This window comes from Heterodontus francisci, chromosome 1 (genome assembly GCF_036365525.1).
Source record: "Heterodontus francisci isolate sHetFra1 chromosome 1, sHetFra1.hap1, whole genome shotgun sequence".
In the NCBI taxonomy this organism is placed as follows: domain Eukaryota; kingdom Metazoa; phylum Chordata; class Chondrichthyes; order Heterodontiformes; family Heterodontidae; genus Heterodontus; species Heterodontus francisci.
Window position 1 is genome coordinate 8,836,706 of NC_090371.1, and position 16,954 is coordinate 8,853,659.

General features: G+C 47.8%; 1 protein-coding gene across 1 annotated transcript in view; it reads left to right on the top strand.

Moving 5' to 3' along the window:
- The window catches only part of LOC137377669 (zinc finger protein 638-like), a 172,880-nt gene that overhangs the window by 139,383 nt on the left and 16,543 nt on the right, over positions 1–16,954 (top strand). The window contains exons 23-25 of the mRNA XM_068047574.1: positions 9,935–9,969; positions 11,040–12,435; positions 15,565–15,627. Coding sequence (XP_067903675.1) covers positions 9,935–9,969; positions 11,040–12,435; positions 15,565–15,627 — 1,494 coding nt within the window. The remainder of the gene's footprint in view (positions 1–9,934; positions 9,970–11,039; positions 12,436–15,564; positions 15,628–16,954) is intronic.

A 16,954-nucleotide genomic window follows, 5' to 3' on the forward strand; every position in this document is an offset into this window, starting at 1 on the left:
TCCATTTGCCACTGCTCTGCCCATCTTACCAGCCCATCTATATCGTCCTGTAATCTCAGGCTTTCCTCTTCACTATTTACGACACCACCAATTTTCATGTTAACTGCAAACTTACTCCTTTATTCACGTCTAAATCATTAATGTACACTACAAACAGCAAACAGCAAGGGTCCCAGCAGCGATCCCTGCGGTACACCACTGGTCACAGGCTTCCATTTGTGAATCTTTGGAATTCTCTACTCCAGAGGGTTGTGGATGTTCCATCATTTGAGTATATTCAAGGGTGGAGGATTTGGATTTTTGATCCCTCAGGGAGGCAGATGATCTGCCATGATAATGTTGAATGGTGGAGCAGTCTTGAGGGGCCATAAGGACTACCCCTGCTCCTATTTCTAATGTTCTTTATTGTAGAAGACACAAAAAAAGCATTCTGGAAATAATGGGGAATCAAGGATTTGGTGAGAATGAGGAACTTGCACAAGTCAGTAGAAGTAAAGAAATAGTACAGGAGAAATTAATGGAACTAAACGCAACAGGTCCCCTGGAGCTGACAGCCTGCATTCTAGGGTTTTAAAAGAGGTAGCAGCAGGGATAGTGGATATATTGGCTTTGATCTTCCAGAATTCCTTAGATTCTTGAACAGTTAGCAAGGATTGGAAGGTAGCAAACATAACCCTGCTATTTAAGAAAGGAGCACGAGGGGAACTGTAGGCCACTTAGCCTACAATCAGTAGTTGGAAAAATGCTAGAATTTGTTATTTGAGACGTGGTAACAGGACAGTTATAAAATGTGATTAAGCAGAATCAACATGGATTTATGAAAGGGAAATCATGTTTGATAAACTTGTTGAGAGTTTTTTGAGGATGTAGCTAGTAAGATGTATAAGGGGGAACCAGTGGGTGTCATGTTTATCATGTTTAGAGATACAGCACTGAAACAGGCCCTTCAGCCCACCGAGTCTGTGCCGACCATCAACCACCCATTTATACTAATCCTACTCTAATTCCATATTCTTACCACATCCCCACCTGTCCCTATATTTCCCTACCACCTACCTATACTAGGGGCAATTTATAATGACCAATTAACCTATCAACCTGCAAGTCTTTTGGCATGTGGGAGGAAACCGGAGCACCCGGAGGAAACCCACGCACACACAGGGAGAACTTGCAAACTCCACACAGGCAGTACCCATAATTGAACCCGGGTCGCTGGAGCTGTGAGGCTGCAGTGCTAACCACTGCGCCACTGTGCCGCCGTCATGTATTTGTTTTTTTCAAAAGCATTTGATAAGGTGCCACACGAGGTTATTACACAAAATTATTGGAGATAATATATTAGCAAAGATTGAGGATTGGTTAATGGACAGAAAACAGAGTAGGAATAAACGGGGCATTTTTGGGTTGGCAGGCAGTATCTAGTGGGATATCGCAAGGATCAGTACTTGGGTCTCAGCTATTTACAATCCGTATTAATGACTTCGATAAGGGGGCTGAGAGTAATGTATCCAAGTTTGTTGATCATACAAAGTTAGGTGGGAAAGAGGCTGCAGAGGGATATTGACAGGTTGGGTGACTGGGCAAGAACAAGGCAGATGGAGTATAATATGGTGAAATGTGAAGTTATCCATTATGTTCGGAAAAATAAAAATGCAGAATATTTTTTGAATTGTGAGAGATTGGGAAATAGTTGCATTCAGAGGGGACCCTAGGTGTCCTTGTATGTGAATCACAAAGTTAACATGCTGGTACATCAAGCAATTAGGAAGGTAAATGGTATGTTAGCTTTTGTTACAAAGCTATTAGAGTAGAAGAGTAAATAAGTCTTACTACAATTATATAGTGCATTGGTGAGACCACACTTGGAGAGTTGTGTCAAGTTTTGGTGGTCTTACCTAAAGAAGGACTTATCTGCTCTAGAGGGAGTGCAATGAAGGTTCACAAGACTGGTTCCTGGGATGGTGATTGTCCTTTGAGGAGAGATTTAGACTAGGCTTATATTCCCTTAGATTCAGAGGAATGAGAGGTGATCTAATTGAAACACAGAAAATTCTTAGAGCTTGACAGGGTAGATACTGAGAAAACGTTTTCCCTGGTTGGAGAATCTCGAACATGGGTCACAGTCTCAGAATAAGGGGTTGACCATTTAGGACTGAGATGAGAAATGTCTTCACTGAGGGTTGTGAATCTTTGGAATTTTGTCCCTCAGAGAGCTATGATGCTCAGTCATGGAGTATATTCAAGACAGAGGTCAATAACTTTTTGGGTACGAAAGGAATGAAGGGTTATGGGGAGAGTGAGGGAAGATGAATTTGAGATAGGTCAGCCATGATCCTGTTGAATGGTGGAGCAGACTCAAAGGGCCAACTGCCGTATTCCACCTCCTATTTCTTATGTACTAACCCTGGTGCAGCCCATCTTGGTCTAGTATTTAGCAATTTGTCTCTACTGAGCTTCCAGCATTCAGTCTTCTGTCTGCTTTGAGGTTGAGCAAACCTGACTGACTTCCTCCACTCCAGCTGGAGTGGCTCAACAGAACTGTTGACAAACTGCCCCTCCAATTCTTCTACTGTGAGACGGTTTGTGAGGTGCCATGCAGTGAAGAAAGCTGGCACTGGTGAGATGCCAGTCTTAAATGCATTGCTAGGGAAGGAGTGTATTTCCAGGGTATGCCTAACTCTGTAGAACTGTGTAGTTTATATTCTCTTGACTATGGAAGATTGAAGGGTGATCTAATTGAGGAGTTTAAGATGATTAATGGATTTTATAGAAACTTTCCTCTGTGGGGGAGTCCAAAGCGTAACCTTAAAATTACAGCTAGGCCGTTCAGGGGTGATGTCAGGAGGTACTTCATAAGGGTAGTGAAAATCTGGAACGTTATTTTCTCAATCGCTATTGAGGCTGCGGGTCAATTGAAAATTTCAAAATTGAGATTGATAGATTAATGTTAGGTATTAAGAGTTATGGAGCCAAGGCGGGAAGGTGGTGATGAGATGCAGATCAGCTATGATCTAGTTAAATGGCAGAATAGGCTTGGGAGGCTGAATGGCCTCATCCTGTTCCTATATTCCTATCTCAGAATTTTACAGCACATCGACAAGCCATTTGACACATCATGTTTGTGCTGATGATTTTTGTAACCTAGTCATCCAGTGTAATCCCAATCTCTGTAACCATTTAATCTTCCTCTTTCACTAGCTTTTTTCATTCTGCTTCAACAACTGCTCATGGCATAGTATTCTACATTTTAACCTCTCACCTGTGCTCAGACCCCTCTTTATATATTAATAATCTAGACTTGGATGTTCGGGCACAATATCAAAATTTGCAGATAAAACTTGGAAATATTGTGAACTGTGAGGAGGGTGGAATGGGCAGACAAGTGGCTGATGAAATTTAATGCAGAAAAGTTGATCGATTTCAAAGAGTTATACAGCACTGAAACAGGCCCTTCGGCCCATCATGTCTGTGCCAGCCATCAAGCACCTAACTATTCTAATCCCATTTTCCAGCACTTGGCCCGTAGCCTTGTATAGGAGGAACATGGAGAGAGACACAAATCATTGAAGGTTGTAGGGCCGGTTGGGAAAATGATTAATAAAGCATATGGGATCCTGGGCTTTATAAATAGAGGCATACAGTACAAAAGCAAGGAAGTTATGATAAACCTGTATAAAACACTGGTTTGGACTCAGCTGAAGCACTGTGTCCAGTTCTGGTGACGGCATCAGAGAAGGTGCAAAAAAGATTCATGAGAATGGTTCCAAGGATGAGGAACTTCAGTTATGTGGGTAGGTTGGAGAAGCTGGAGCTATTCTCCATAGAGAAGAGACTTGAGATTGGTGTTGTCTGGATAGAGAAGGTAGAGAGAAACTATTCCCATTGGGGGAAGGACATTGTGATTTAAGGTGATTAGCAAAAGAAGCAACGGCAACATGAAAAACTTCTTTATGCAGCGAGTGGTTAGGAATGCACTGCCTTAGAGTGTGGTGGAGACAGATTCCATCAAGGCCTTTAAACGAGAATTGGATAATTATCTGGAGAGAAAAAATTTTGCAGGGCTGCAGGGAAAATACAGGGGAGTGGGAATAGGTGAGTTGCCCTTGCAGAGAGCCAGCACAATTACAATGAGCTGAATGGCCTCCTTCTCTGCTATAACCATTCCATGGTCTGTGCATAGAACATTATTAAAAGCTCTTTTATTTTTAAGTTGCATTAAATTTGTGGCATGGCTAGGCTTGTTAGCCGTGACTCAGGAGGTAGCACCCTCGCCTCTAAATCAGAAGGTTGTGGGTTTGAGCCCCACTCCAGGATTTATACACAAAAAATAAAGCTGACACTGCAGTGCAGTACTATGGGAGTGCTGCACTGTTGGAGATCCCATCTTTCACATGAGGCAGTAAATCTAGGCCCCACCTGTTCTATCAGGTGGATGTAAAAGATCCCACAGCATTATTTCAATGAGAATAGTGAAGTTATCCCCAGTGTCTTGGCTAATATTTATCCATTAATCATTTTCACAAACAGATTATCTGGTCATTATCACATTACTATTTGTGGCAGCTTGCTGTGTGCAATTTGGCTTCCATGTTTGCTACATTAACAACAGTGACTACATTTGACAAAAGTACTTCATTGGCTGTAAAGCACTTTGGGACGTCCCGAGGAGGTGAAAATGCAAGACTTTCTTTTCATTAGCATTTCATGAACTAATTGAAATAATATCCCACAATTTCTGTTATCCTAACCCGTGAAAACTTTAAAGACTTTCATCGGGCCAGCCCCTATCCTTTTTAATAGCAATGAGCAAGCCAACTTTCTCTGTGCCGAGTGAGTGAAGAGCCTGTGCTTCTCTGTGCTGAGTGAGGGAGGAGTCTGTTTGTGATGAGTGAGGGAGGAGTCTGTTTGTGATGAGTGAGGGAGGAGTCTGTTTGTGATGAGTGAGGGAGGAGTCTGTTTGTGATGAGTGAGGGAGGAGTCTGTTTGTGATGAGTGAGGGAGGAGTCTGTTTGTGATGAGTGAGGGAGGAGTCTGTTTGTGATGAGTGAGGGAGGAGTCTGTTTGTGATGAGTGAGGGAGGAGTCTGTTTGTGATGAGTGAGGGAGGAGTCTGTTTGTGATGAGTGAGGGAGGAGTCTGTTTGTGATGAGTGAGGGAGGAGTCTGTTTGTGATGAGTGAGGGAGGAGTCTGTTTGTGATGAGTGAGGGAGGAGTCTGTTTGTGATGAGTGAGGGAGGAGTCTGTTTGTGATGAGTGAGGGAGGAGTCTGTTTGTGATGAGTGAGGGAGGAGTCTGTTTGTGATGAGTGAGGGAGGAGTCTGTTTGTGATGAGTGAGGGAGGAGTCTGTTTGTGATGAGTGAGGGAGGAGTCTGTTTGTGATGAGTGAGGGAGGAGTCTGTTTGTGATGAGTGAGGGAGGAGTCTGTTTGTGATGAGTGAGGGAGGAGTCTGTTTGTGATGAGTGAGGGAGGAGTCTGTTTGTGATGAGTGAGGGAGGAGTCTGTTTGTGATGAGTGAGGGAGGAGTCTGTTTGTGATGAGTGAGGGAGGAGTCTGTTTGTGACGAGTGAGGGAGGAGTCTGTTTGTGACGAGTGAGGGAGGAGTCTGTTTGTGACGAGTGAGGGAGGAGTCTGTTTGTGACGAGTGAGGGAGGAGTCTGTTTGTGACGAGTGAGGGAGGAGTCTGTTTGTGACGAGTGAGGGAGGAGTCTGTTTGTGACGAGTGAGGGAGGAGTCTGTTTGTGACGAGTGAGGGAGGAGTCTGTTTGTGACGAGTGAGGGAGGAGTCTGTTTGTGACGAGTGAGGGAGGAGTCTGTTTGTGACGAGTGAGGGAGGAGTCTGTTTGTGACGAGTGAGGGAGGAGTCTGTTTGTGACGAGGGAGGGAGGAGTCTGTTTGTGACGAGGGAGGGAGGAGTCTGTTTGTGACGAGGGAGGGAGGAGTCTGTTTGTGACGAGGGAGGGAGGAGTCTGTGTGACGAGGGAGGGAGGAGTCTGTTTGTGACGAGGGAGGGAGGAGTCTGTTTGTGACGAGGGAGGGAGGAGTCTGTTTGTGACGAGGGAGGGAGGAGTCTGTTTGTGACGAGGGAGGGAGGAGTCTGTTTGTGACGAGGGAGGGAGGAGTCTGTTTGTGACGAGGGAGGGAGGAGTCTGTCTGTGACGAGTGAGGGAGGAGTCTGTCTGTGACGAGTGAGGGAGGAGTCTGTCTGTGACGAGTGAGGGAGGAGTCTGTTTGTGACGAGTGAGGGAGGAGTCTGTTTGTGACGAGTGAGGGAGGAGTCTGTTTGTGACGAGTGAGGGAGGAGTCTGTTTGTGACGAGTGAGGGAGGAGTCTGTTTGTGACGAGTGAGGGAGGAGTCTGTTTGTGACGAGTGAGGGAGGAGTCTGTTTGTGACGAGTGAGGGAGGAGTCTGTTTGTGACGAGTGAGGGAGGAGTCTGTTTGTGACGAGTGAGGGAGGAGTCTGTTTGTGACGAGTGAGGGAGGAGTCTGTTTGTGACGAGTGAGGGAGGAGTCTGTTTGTGACGAGTGAGGGAGGAGTCTGTTTGTGACGAGTGAGGGAGGAGTCTGTTTGTGACGAGTGAGGGAGGAGTCTGTTTGTGACGAGTGAGGGAGGAGTCTGTTTGTGACGAGTGAGGGAGGAGTCTGTTTGTGACGAGTGAGGGAGGAGTCTGTTTGTGACGAGGGAGGGAGGAGTCTGTTTGTGACGAGGGAGGGGGGAGTCTGTTTGTGACGAGGGAGGGGGGAGTCTGTTTGTGACGAGGGAGGGGGGAGTCAGCGTTTGTGCCGAGGGAGGGGGGAGTCAGCGTTTGTGCCGAGGGAGGGGGGAGTCCGCGTTTGTGCCGAGGGAGGGGGGGAGTCCGCGTTTGTGCCGAGGGAGGGGGGGGGTCCGCGTTTGTGCCGAGGGAGGGGGGGAGCCTGTGTTTCTCTCTGTGCCGACTGAGGGGGGGAGCCTGTGTTTCTCTGCCAAGTGAACGAGGAGCCTGTGTTTTCCCGTGGTGTCGATCCAGCAAGCAGTTTGTTGATGAGGTTGACTCTTAAGTCCCACCTGAATTTTTTACCTGAAGGTATCTGTTACTGCGTCACTAAAGGGATAACAAAGAACAGTGCAGCACAGGAACAGGCCATTCGGCCCTCCAAGCCTGCGCCGATCATGATGCCTGTCTAAACTGAAACCTTCTGCACTTCCGGGGTCCGTATCCCTCTATTCCCTTCCTATTCATGTATTTGTCAAGATGCCTCTTAAACGTCGCTATCTTACCTGTTTCCACCACCTCCCCCGGCAGCAAGTTCCAGGCACTCAACACCCTCTGTGTAAAAAACATGCCTCGCACATCCCCTCTAAACTTTGCCCCTCGCACCTGAAACCTACGTCCCCTTGTAACTGACTCTTCCACCCTGGGAAAAAGCTTCTGACTATCCATCTGGCCATGCCACTCAACTTTGTAAACCTCTATCAGGTCACCCCTCCACCTCCATTGTTCCATGAAAACAATCAGTTTATCCAACCTCTCATAGCTAATTCCCTCCAGACCAGGCAACATCTGGTAAACTTCTTCTGTACCCTCTCCAAAGCCTCCACACTACACTACCTCATGTTTTTTCTTGTCGCTGAATCCTGTAGAAATGCAGTTAATCCTGTGTTTACACGTTCAGAACTGTTGTGTAATAGAAAATTAGAGGTCTGTATAATTCTTGCATTCTGGAAGAAGTCAACTTAGTTCAGTCAGTATTGCTCTCATCTCCAGGTCATTACCTCAAGCCCCTCTCCAGTTAATTTAAGCTCAGTGCAGGTGTGACATTAAACCTGTTCTGGTGGAGAGGAGCAGCAGGGAGTTTTCCCAGTGTCTTCGCCAACTTTACTCCTTTAACAAAAAGAGTGGTCACTCATCTCATTTACTGGTTATGAGACTTCGCTGTTGTAATTGGCTGCTGTTCTTATCTACATTACAATAGTTTGTGTAGGTGAACAGTAATTTGACTCCAGAGTATTTCCCTATGCCAGGGAGGATGTAGAATGCTTATTTTGTTCTCTTGGCTGACTGGGAAATGTTGAGTAAAGTGAAAGCTTCTTGCTTTTGAACTGGGGAATGGATTGGATTATGAGGAGTGATAGTGTAAATTTGACATGTTCTCACTGGAAAAGAGAAGGCTGTGAGGTGATATTGCTGTTTTTAGGGTTCTAAAGGGGCTGGACAATGAGTTTGTTTCACCTTTAGGTGAGTAATTTGAGACCTGTGTAGCAGCGTGTAACGTGCTTGGGCATAGCGGATGACTTTGGACCTTGGTTTCCAAAAGCTGTCCACCACTTGGGTTTTCCTCACCTCATGTCTGGACCTGTTGTAGATCATTGATAAAGATTGATTGCTGTGATTAGTCAACAACTCCATTATCATCATTTCGTGTGACTACCAGGATGGTAGAAGGTGAACAAGATGGACCCTGGTCATTTCTTGTCTAGCAGTGCCTATATACAGCTGCCTCACCTGGCGGTATCAGAGGAATGGACCTCACTCTGGTTGGCAGCCATGTTGGTACTGCCTCCGTGCCATCTCTACATACTGTATTTTGTACTGGGTGGTGTGTAACTTGGACCCTGAGGTTTTTAAAAAAAAAAACTGCATTTTGAGGCCAAGGCACAGGATGCCTTAAGCTTGGAAAGATCTTCCAAATGCAAAACTTACCACCTAGGAGGACGAGGGCAGTAGATGCATGGGAACACCACCACCTTCAAGCTCTCCTCCAAGTCACACACCATCCTGACTTGGAACTATATCACCGTTCCTTCGCTATGGCTGGATCAAAATCCTGGAACTCCCTCCCTAACAGCACTGTGGGTGTACCTACACCACATGGACAGCAGCGGTTAAAGAAGGCAGCTCACCATCACCTTCTCAAGGGCAATTAGGGATGGGCAATAAATGCTGCACTGGTCAGCAATGTCCACGTTTTTATAATTTTTAGAATATGAGAGTCACTAGCAAGGACATGTGATGAAGGTGCTGTTGGAGAGTTCCAGGATTTTGACCCAGCAACAATATGGTGTGTGACCTGGTGGTTGTGTTCCCATGCGCCTGCTGCCCTTACCCTGCTAGGTGGTAGGTTTAAGAGGTGCTGTGGAAGCAGCCTTGTTGAGTTGCTGCAGTGCATCTTGTATACAGTGCACAGTGCAGCACCAGTGGTGAAGGAAGTAAATGTACGAGGTGGTGGATGGAGCGCCCATCGAACGGACTGATGTGTCCTGGAAGGTGTTGCAGCTTCATCCATCTAGACAAGTGGGGAATATTATACCACAATCTGATTTGTGCCTTCTAGGCGATGAGGAGGCTTTTGGCAGTCAGCAGGTGGGTTACTCGCTGCAGAGTTCCCGACCACTGACCTGCTCTTGTAGCCACTGCATTTATGTGGCTGCTCTAGTTCAATTTCTGGTCAATGTTGATCCCCAGGATGTTGATGGTGGGGGCTTCGGCAATTGATTGACATTGAATGTCAAGGGGAGATGATTAGATTCTCTTGTTGAAGGTGGTCATTGCCTGACATTTCTGTGCCGTAAATGTTACTTGCCCCTATCGGCCCAGCTGGTCTTGCTGTATCTGTGCATGGACTGCTTTATCCCGTGTGCTTATCCATCCATGTCTACCTGGACCCCCACCCATCTACACCTCCTGACTTGGGGACTGTGGACTATGTGTTTGTGGCTATAACCCCTGTACTGTTAATCATCTTCTCCTTCCCCTATCCCCTCCTCTGGTGGGACTGTCTGTTGGTGGCTATAATCCCTGTGCTGTTAATCATCCTCTCCTTCCCCTATCCCCTCCTCTGGTGGGACTCTCTGTTGGTGGCTACAACCCCTATGCTGTCATCCATACACTCCTCCCCCAAATGCTATCTCTGCTTTGAGTTTCTAAATTTACTAAAAATATTGTTTCCTTTTGCAGAATGAAGAAAAGGCTGAAAAAACTGTTGAGGGGAGGTAAGTATGTTTTCAGAATGATTCGACAAAAAGATGTAGAGTTTGTTGCCTTCATAAACTCACTAACTTGATACAAGGTGATGGGGTGTGAAGGTTGACTGCTGTATTTCACCCTCCCTACTGCAGGCATTAACTGATAATAGGTTGTGTCAGACTCTCTTTGGCACCTTGCCCAAAGCCATACTTGTACTTATCAAGACAGAGTGTCAGCAGCTTTTCAGCATCCTGCCCTTGCCCAACACCCAGACAGGCATATTCCTCAGCACAAGTAACTGGATGAAAATAAACTTTGTTTTCTCCTCGCTCATCCAGGCATGCTCTGTTAAATTGTAGTGCCTCAGAACTTGTGGTTGAGATAGGCCAACTCAACACAGGCCAGAGATGGGCTGCCTTGGTCTCTATGGTTGAGTGTGGCACTGGGCAGTGAGGTTACCAGCTGATCTAATGATTTGTGATGTTTGTGTTCACTCTTACTGTTCAGAGCCACTATTTAGATAGTAAACTTGTTGCCAGCCACAATCTTGGGCTTTATTCCCCATTGAACTGCCAAAGCCCAGTGTGTGAACCGCTGTCCCCGAGTGTGCGAGGACAGCGTGCGGCCCGCTGTCCCCGAGTGTGCGAGGACAGCGTGCGATCCAGAACGGCGCAATGGTTAGCACCGCAGCCTCACAGCTCCAGTGACCAGGGTTCGGTTCTGGGTACTGCCTGTGCGGAGTTTGCAAGGTCTCCCTGTGACCGAGTGGGTTTCCTCCGGGTGCTCCGGTTTCCTCCCATATGCCAAAGACTTGCGGGCTGATAGGTAAATTGGCCATTGTAAAAAAATTGCCCCTAGTGTAGGTAGGTGGTAGGAGAATTGAGGGAAGCTGGGGATGTGAGAGGGAAAATGGGATTAATGTAGGAATAGTATAAATGGGTGGTTGATGGTCAGCGCGGACTCTGTGGGCCGAAGGGCCTGTTTCGGTGCTGTATCTCTCTGTGACTCTATGACCCACTGACCCAGAGTGTGAAAGGACAGCGTGTGACCCACTGTCCCACCAAATCTGATAGTAATGAATACTTTTGCTTTTCAGCTCTGATGCCACCACTGAGCCTGAACCGATGGAGACGGAAACATCTGGATCTGCAGAATCTAAAGAGGCAGGAAAGACTAAAATGAGCGATGAGAAAGCTGGCAAGACTCTGAGTGACCAAACTAAAGCAGATTCCGCAAACTCGACTGTGGTGGTGACACCTGCTACAAAGGCAGAGACAAAGATAGTGGCAGAGACAACTGCACAGAATCTGACCACTGCAACAGTGAGCGAGCCACCTGCCCCTCTTAAACCTTCTGTGGCCACTGCAAGTGCACCCAGTGCACCACTCACCACTAAATCACCAGCCCCAGTCACTGCTGAGACAGGGGCAGTCATGCCCGCCAAACCTGTGCCGGTCTCAAATTCAGCCAGTGCCACCCCACTTGGTAAACCAGCTCCGGCCAGCGGAAATACACCATCCAAACCTACGCCAGCTGCTGCCGGTACAGCTGCTAAACCTGCATTGACACCTGCGAAACCTGCTGCAGCTATCACAGGCACTACAGCCAAGACTGCTGTGAATGCACTCGCCAAACCAGCACCGACTACATCCAGCGCAACCCCTCCAAGTGTGGTGACCAAGCCGGTAACTGCCAGCTTGGCTGCCAAGCCAGGTCAGGCAGTGACTAGTGTAGCAACCAAACCATCTCAGGCCACAGGCAGTGCGGCCGCCAAGCCCACTACAGCTGGGGCAAACGCTACTGCTAAACCTGCACCAACTCCTGCAGCCAGCAAGCCAAGCCAAACACCCGCTCATGCAGCCTCTAAACCCACATTGGCTGCTGGCAGTGTCGTCCCTAAGCCCACCGCTGCCAATGCAGCCTCTAAGGCACTGCCACCAGCTGCTGCCGGCGTAGCAACCAAGTCGGCATCAACCACTAGCAACAAAACAAGTAGCCCCAGCACCGCGAGTGGAGCTACTCCACCCGTGGTACCCACCATCAGTTCGCCAGCTGCAGAGAAGGCCAGCCTGCCGCCAGCCACAACACCACCTGCTGGTGTGCCTGTTGTTGGGTCTGCTGCTCCTGCAAAGGCAGAAAAACCTGCCACCTCACCCACTTCAACAGCGCCCAAATCTGCAGTCCCTCCCCCCGCCACCACCAACACCACACCTCCAAAGCCTGTAGGAGGGAAACCAGGGAGCAAAGAGAGCAGTGCCTCAAAATCGAATGAGAAGAAAACTGTTCATGCAAAAAAGGAGCATTTGGCCAAGGAGCTGAGCAAACCCAGTCTAGTAGCTCGAGGTAGGAGCACCTCCAGGGACCGCTCCAGCAAAGAGGGAAGTGGAAGAAGCACCTCGTTGCATCAGAAGGAGAAAGAGTCCAGGCCCGATCGCAGGCATATGTCCCAGCATCCACGGGACAAGGATCATAAGTCATCCACCAGGAGCAAGGTAAATGTTGAAAAGTAGAAGTCCCCGAGGTACTGAGCGTGCATGTAGCTTCTCAAAGCCTGGTCGTGTGCTTTTAGTGTTGGCTCTGTGACTGAGCATCTTAAATTAGAGAAACAGCCTGTTAGTTAGATGTCTCCTCACTACAGTTATTACAGAAACACAACTGCACGGTCATCAAGGCAGTTTCACTCAGCTGTGCCCTGCCCCTTGCACACATTGTGGTTCACTGCTTCGCTTCTGGCTGTGTTCATTTTCATATTTCTGCTCTCTCTTTTTCTCTCTCTCTCTGAGTTAAGCAAAGCACAAGAGGTGGTTGTGATATCTGTTAACTAACAGCAAGGCGGAATTTAAAAGAACCAGAAAGGTTGTTAAACCAAATTGTTAGTAATTGGGAGTGGGAGAGCGCAAATTGGGATAAAGACAGTGTTCTCATTGGCAGGATATGACAAGTGGTGCTCATCAGGGATTTGTTCTAGGATCTCAGCTTTTGACCATAATTATCAATGACTTGGATGAAGGAACAGAGAGTTGTACATACAAGTTTGCAGATGACAGTAAGTTAAGAGGTGCATTAAGTAGTGCAGATGGGAGCAGCAAGTTGCAGACAGATTAAGAGTGTACAAAACAATGGCAGAGTTCAATGTGGGAAAGTATGAGGCCATCCAGTCTAGATCTGAGAAGGTCGAATCAGAATGCCTGTGACTGTCACCATGGTAAACTATCCCACCTCATCCTTCTCGACCTTTTTTCAGCCTTTGACACGGTTGACCATACCATCCTCCTCGAACACCTCTCCTGCATCATCGAGCTGGTTGGCACTGCCTCTTAGCTTTACAGTTCTAGCAATCATCTGCAATGGCTTCTCTTCCCACTGCCACACTATTACCTCTGGTGTCCCCTAAGGATCTGTCCTTGTCCGCCTCCTATTTCTCATCCATGCTGCTCCTTGGCAACATCATCTGACAGACATAACATCAGGTTCCATATGTATGATGATAACACCCAGCTCTGCCTCGCCACCTTTCTCAACCCCTGCGGCGCGCTCTCAATTGTCAGACTGCTTGTCCGACATCCAGTCCTGGATGAGCAGAAATTTCCTCCAATTAAATATTAGGAAGACCAAAGCCATTGTTTTCAGGCCCTGCCATGAACTTTGTTCCCTAGCTACCAACTCCATCCTTTTTCCCTGGCCACTGTCTGAGGCTGAACCAGACGGTTTTCAACCTTGGTGTCACATTTGACCACTTAAACTGCCTACTTTCACTTCCGTAACATTACCTGACACCACCCTGCCTCAGCTTATTTGCTGTAACCCTCATCCTTTCCTTTGTTACTGCTAGACTTGACCATTCCAACGCAATCCTTGCTGGTTTCCCATCTTCCACCCTCCATAAATAAGATCATCCAAAACTCTGTCCTAGCTCACACTAAGTCCCATTCACCCATCAACCCTTTGCTTGCTGACCTACATTGGCTCCTGGTCCACCAACACCTTGATTTTAAAATTCTGATCCTTATTTTCCAATCCACCCATGGCCTTGCCCTTCCATATCTCTGCAATCTCCTCCAGCCCCACAACCAATGTTCCCTTTAAAATTCTGTTGTTGTGCGCAACCCATTTTTTCAGTGCAAGGTCCCTTTAAATTTTGTTGCGCAGCATGCACCCATAATATTTAAATAGAACAAGGCCGATGCAGTACTTTGCAGACTGCTACATGGCCATGCACATGCGCAGCTTAGCAGAAATATTGCCTATAACCCTCCTAGATCTTTGCTGTCCTCCAATTATGGCCTCTTGAAACAACCCCAATTTAAATCACTCCATCATTAGTGGCTGTGTCCTTCAGCTGCCTGGGCCCTAAGCTTTGGAATTCCCTCGTTAAACCTTTCTGTCTTGCTACCCCTCCTACTTTAAAACCTACTACTTTAGCCAGTCGTTTGGTCACATGCCCTAATTTCTCCTTATGTTGCTTGGTGTCAAGTAGCTTGGGACTTTTAGTATGTTAAAGGCACTATATAGCTTTCCCTTAAAGTCATCAAGCTATTTGCCTCAACCACTCCTGTAGAAAGTTCCACATTTTTCTGCATTTTGGGGAAAGAAGTTTCTCCTGAATTCCTTATTGTGACTGTCTTACATTTATAGCCTCTAGTCCTGTACTCCCCCACAAGTAGAAATGTTTTCTCCAGGTCTACCTGATCAAACCTTGACATTATCTTGAAAACCTGCATCAGGTCATCCCTCAGTCTTCTGCCCCAGCCTGTTCAATCTTTCCCCTCAATATGTATCATCCTTTTTGTACCTTCTACAATGCCTTTTTATAATGAGACCACAGTTCACTTTACTCTAAGTGTCATCTAACCAATGTTCTGTACATGTTTAGCAAAACCTGTCTGCTTTTCAATTACATCCTTCTGGAATGAAACCCCAGTGCTTTGTTCGCTTTTTTATGGTCTTATTAACCTGCTTTGCTACTTTTAGTGATTTAGGTATCTGTACCTCTGGATCCCATTGCTCTTTTATCCCATTTCGATTCTTGCTTTTCAAGCAATGTGTGGTCTCTTTATCCTTCCTACCAAAATGTATCACCTCACACTTGCCTATATTGAAATTACATACCCATTCTGCAAGGTTACTAATGTCATCTTGTATTTTTCCACATATCTCCTCAGTATTACCTCCAATTTGGTGGTGGTTAATGTTGAAATTGTACTTCCGTTTCTCGAATCCAAATGATTAATATTAATAGTGAACAACAGCAGTTCCAGCATCATCCCCTGTCAGACTTAACCACCATTTGCCAATCAGTCCTTAGGCTGTCCTTAACACCTACTGTCTGTTTTCTGTTTTGGAGTCGGCTTGCTACCCATTCTGCTACCTGTCCTGACACCACATGCTCTCCCCATAGCTCATCTACTATGCTGTACCTTATCAAAGGCCTTTAGTGTGGTGCTCTCTGTTTGTGTGCGCTGCAGTCTGTGTTTCTATCCTGTGCATTTAGCTCTCTGTGTTCTGTCCCTTTTGCAGTGATTGACAGAACATACTGAGGGAAGATTCCAGGACATGGAGTAACAGGGAGTAGTTTGAAGAGCTTTCTTTTTAAAAAATGATGAACTTCTCCTGTTTTTCAGACTACTTCTGAGAGAAGCATTAAGGATCGCAAGACTAGCAGCAAAAGTCCAAAGAAAGAAGCGGTGATTTTCTCTCTCAAACTTTCACTCTGTTCTCCTCTACTCTTCCTCTCCTCTCTTTCCCCTTGGCCCCCCTCCTCTCTTTCTCTCCTCCCTCGGCCCCCCTCCCCCCTCTCTCTCCTCCCTTGGCCCCCCTCCTCTCTCTCTCTCCTCCCTCGGCCCCCCCTCCTCTCTCTCTCTCCTCCCTTGGCCCCTCTCTCCTCCCTCGGCCCCCCTCCTCCCTTTCTCTCCTCCCTCGGCCCCCGTCCTCTCTCTCTCTCTCCTCCCTCGGCCCCCCTCCTCTCTCTCTCTCCTCCCTCGGCCCACCTGCTCTCTCTCTCTTCTCCCTCCGCCCACCTCCTCTACCTCCCCCCGGGGCCCCTCTCTTTCTCCCCCCGGGGCGCCTCCCCTCTCTTCTTCCTCGGCGCCTCTCCCCTCTCTCCCTCCTCTCGGGGGCCCTCTCCTACTCCCCCCACACCCCCCCCGCCCCTTCCCTCGGGTCCTCTCTCCTCCCGGGGCCTCTCTCCTCCCTCACCCCCTCCTCTCCGGCCTCTCTCCTCCCTCCCTCCCTCCTCACAGGACTTCTCTCTTCTCCCCTTCCCTCTCGGGTGGCCCCACTCCTCTTGTTGGGGGGGGGCCCTCTTCCTCCTCCTCCTTGGTGTGGGGGGGTTCCCCTCTTACTCCTCTCTAGGTGTGTGGGTGTTCTCCGTTCTCCCCCCCCTCCCCCATCCTCTAGGTGTGTGGGGGTTCCCCCCTTCCTCCTCCACTGGGTGTGGGTGGGTTTCCTCCATCCTCTCGCATTGTGGGGGCTGCCCCCCCCCCCCTTCCTCCTCTCGTAGCGTAGGCGGTGCCCCCCTTGCTCCACATGGTGGGGCCTTTCTTCTCTTGGCCCCTCTCCTCTCCTACTCTCAGTGCATTCCACCCCTTCCTTTGCTCTCCCGCTTCCTCTCGGTGCATCCCCCAGCCCCACAAAAGTGTTGACTCCCCTTTACCTTGAGTTATGCTTCTTCAGGCACTATATGCTACCTTTCCCAAGTGGCCATTATTCATGTTTGAACTTTGACCTAGTCTTTGGCGACGACTCATCACATCCAAGACCGACCCTCTGCTTACCTAAAATCCGCACTAGCATTTTCCAGCAGGGGTTACCTGATAGCAGTCAGGAATAGAAACTCTTCCTAATGCCAGGACACTGAGGGCAGTTGCTGAGCAAGCAATGAGTATCTTTGTGGATAACCAAGAGTGAAAGGGAAGATGTGGTAGGTCAGGAGTAGCAGCAGAGCTTTGTTTTTAAGCAGCTGTAGAATTTCGGAGAAAAGGGGGAATGAGGATAGTGAGGAGTCCCACAATT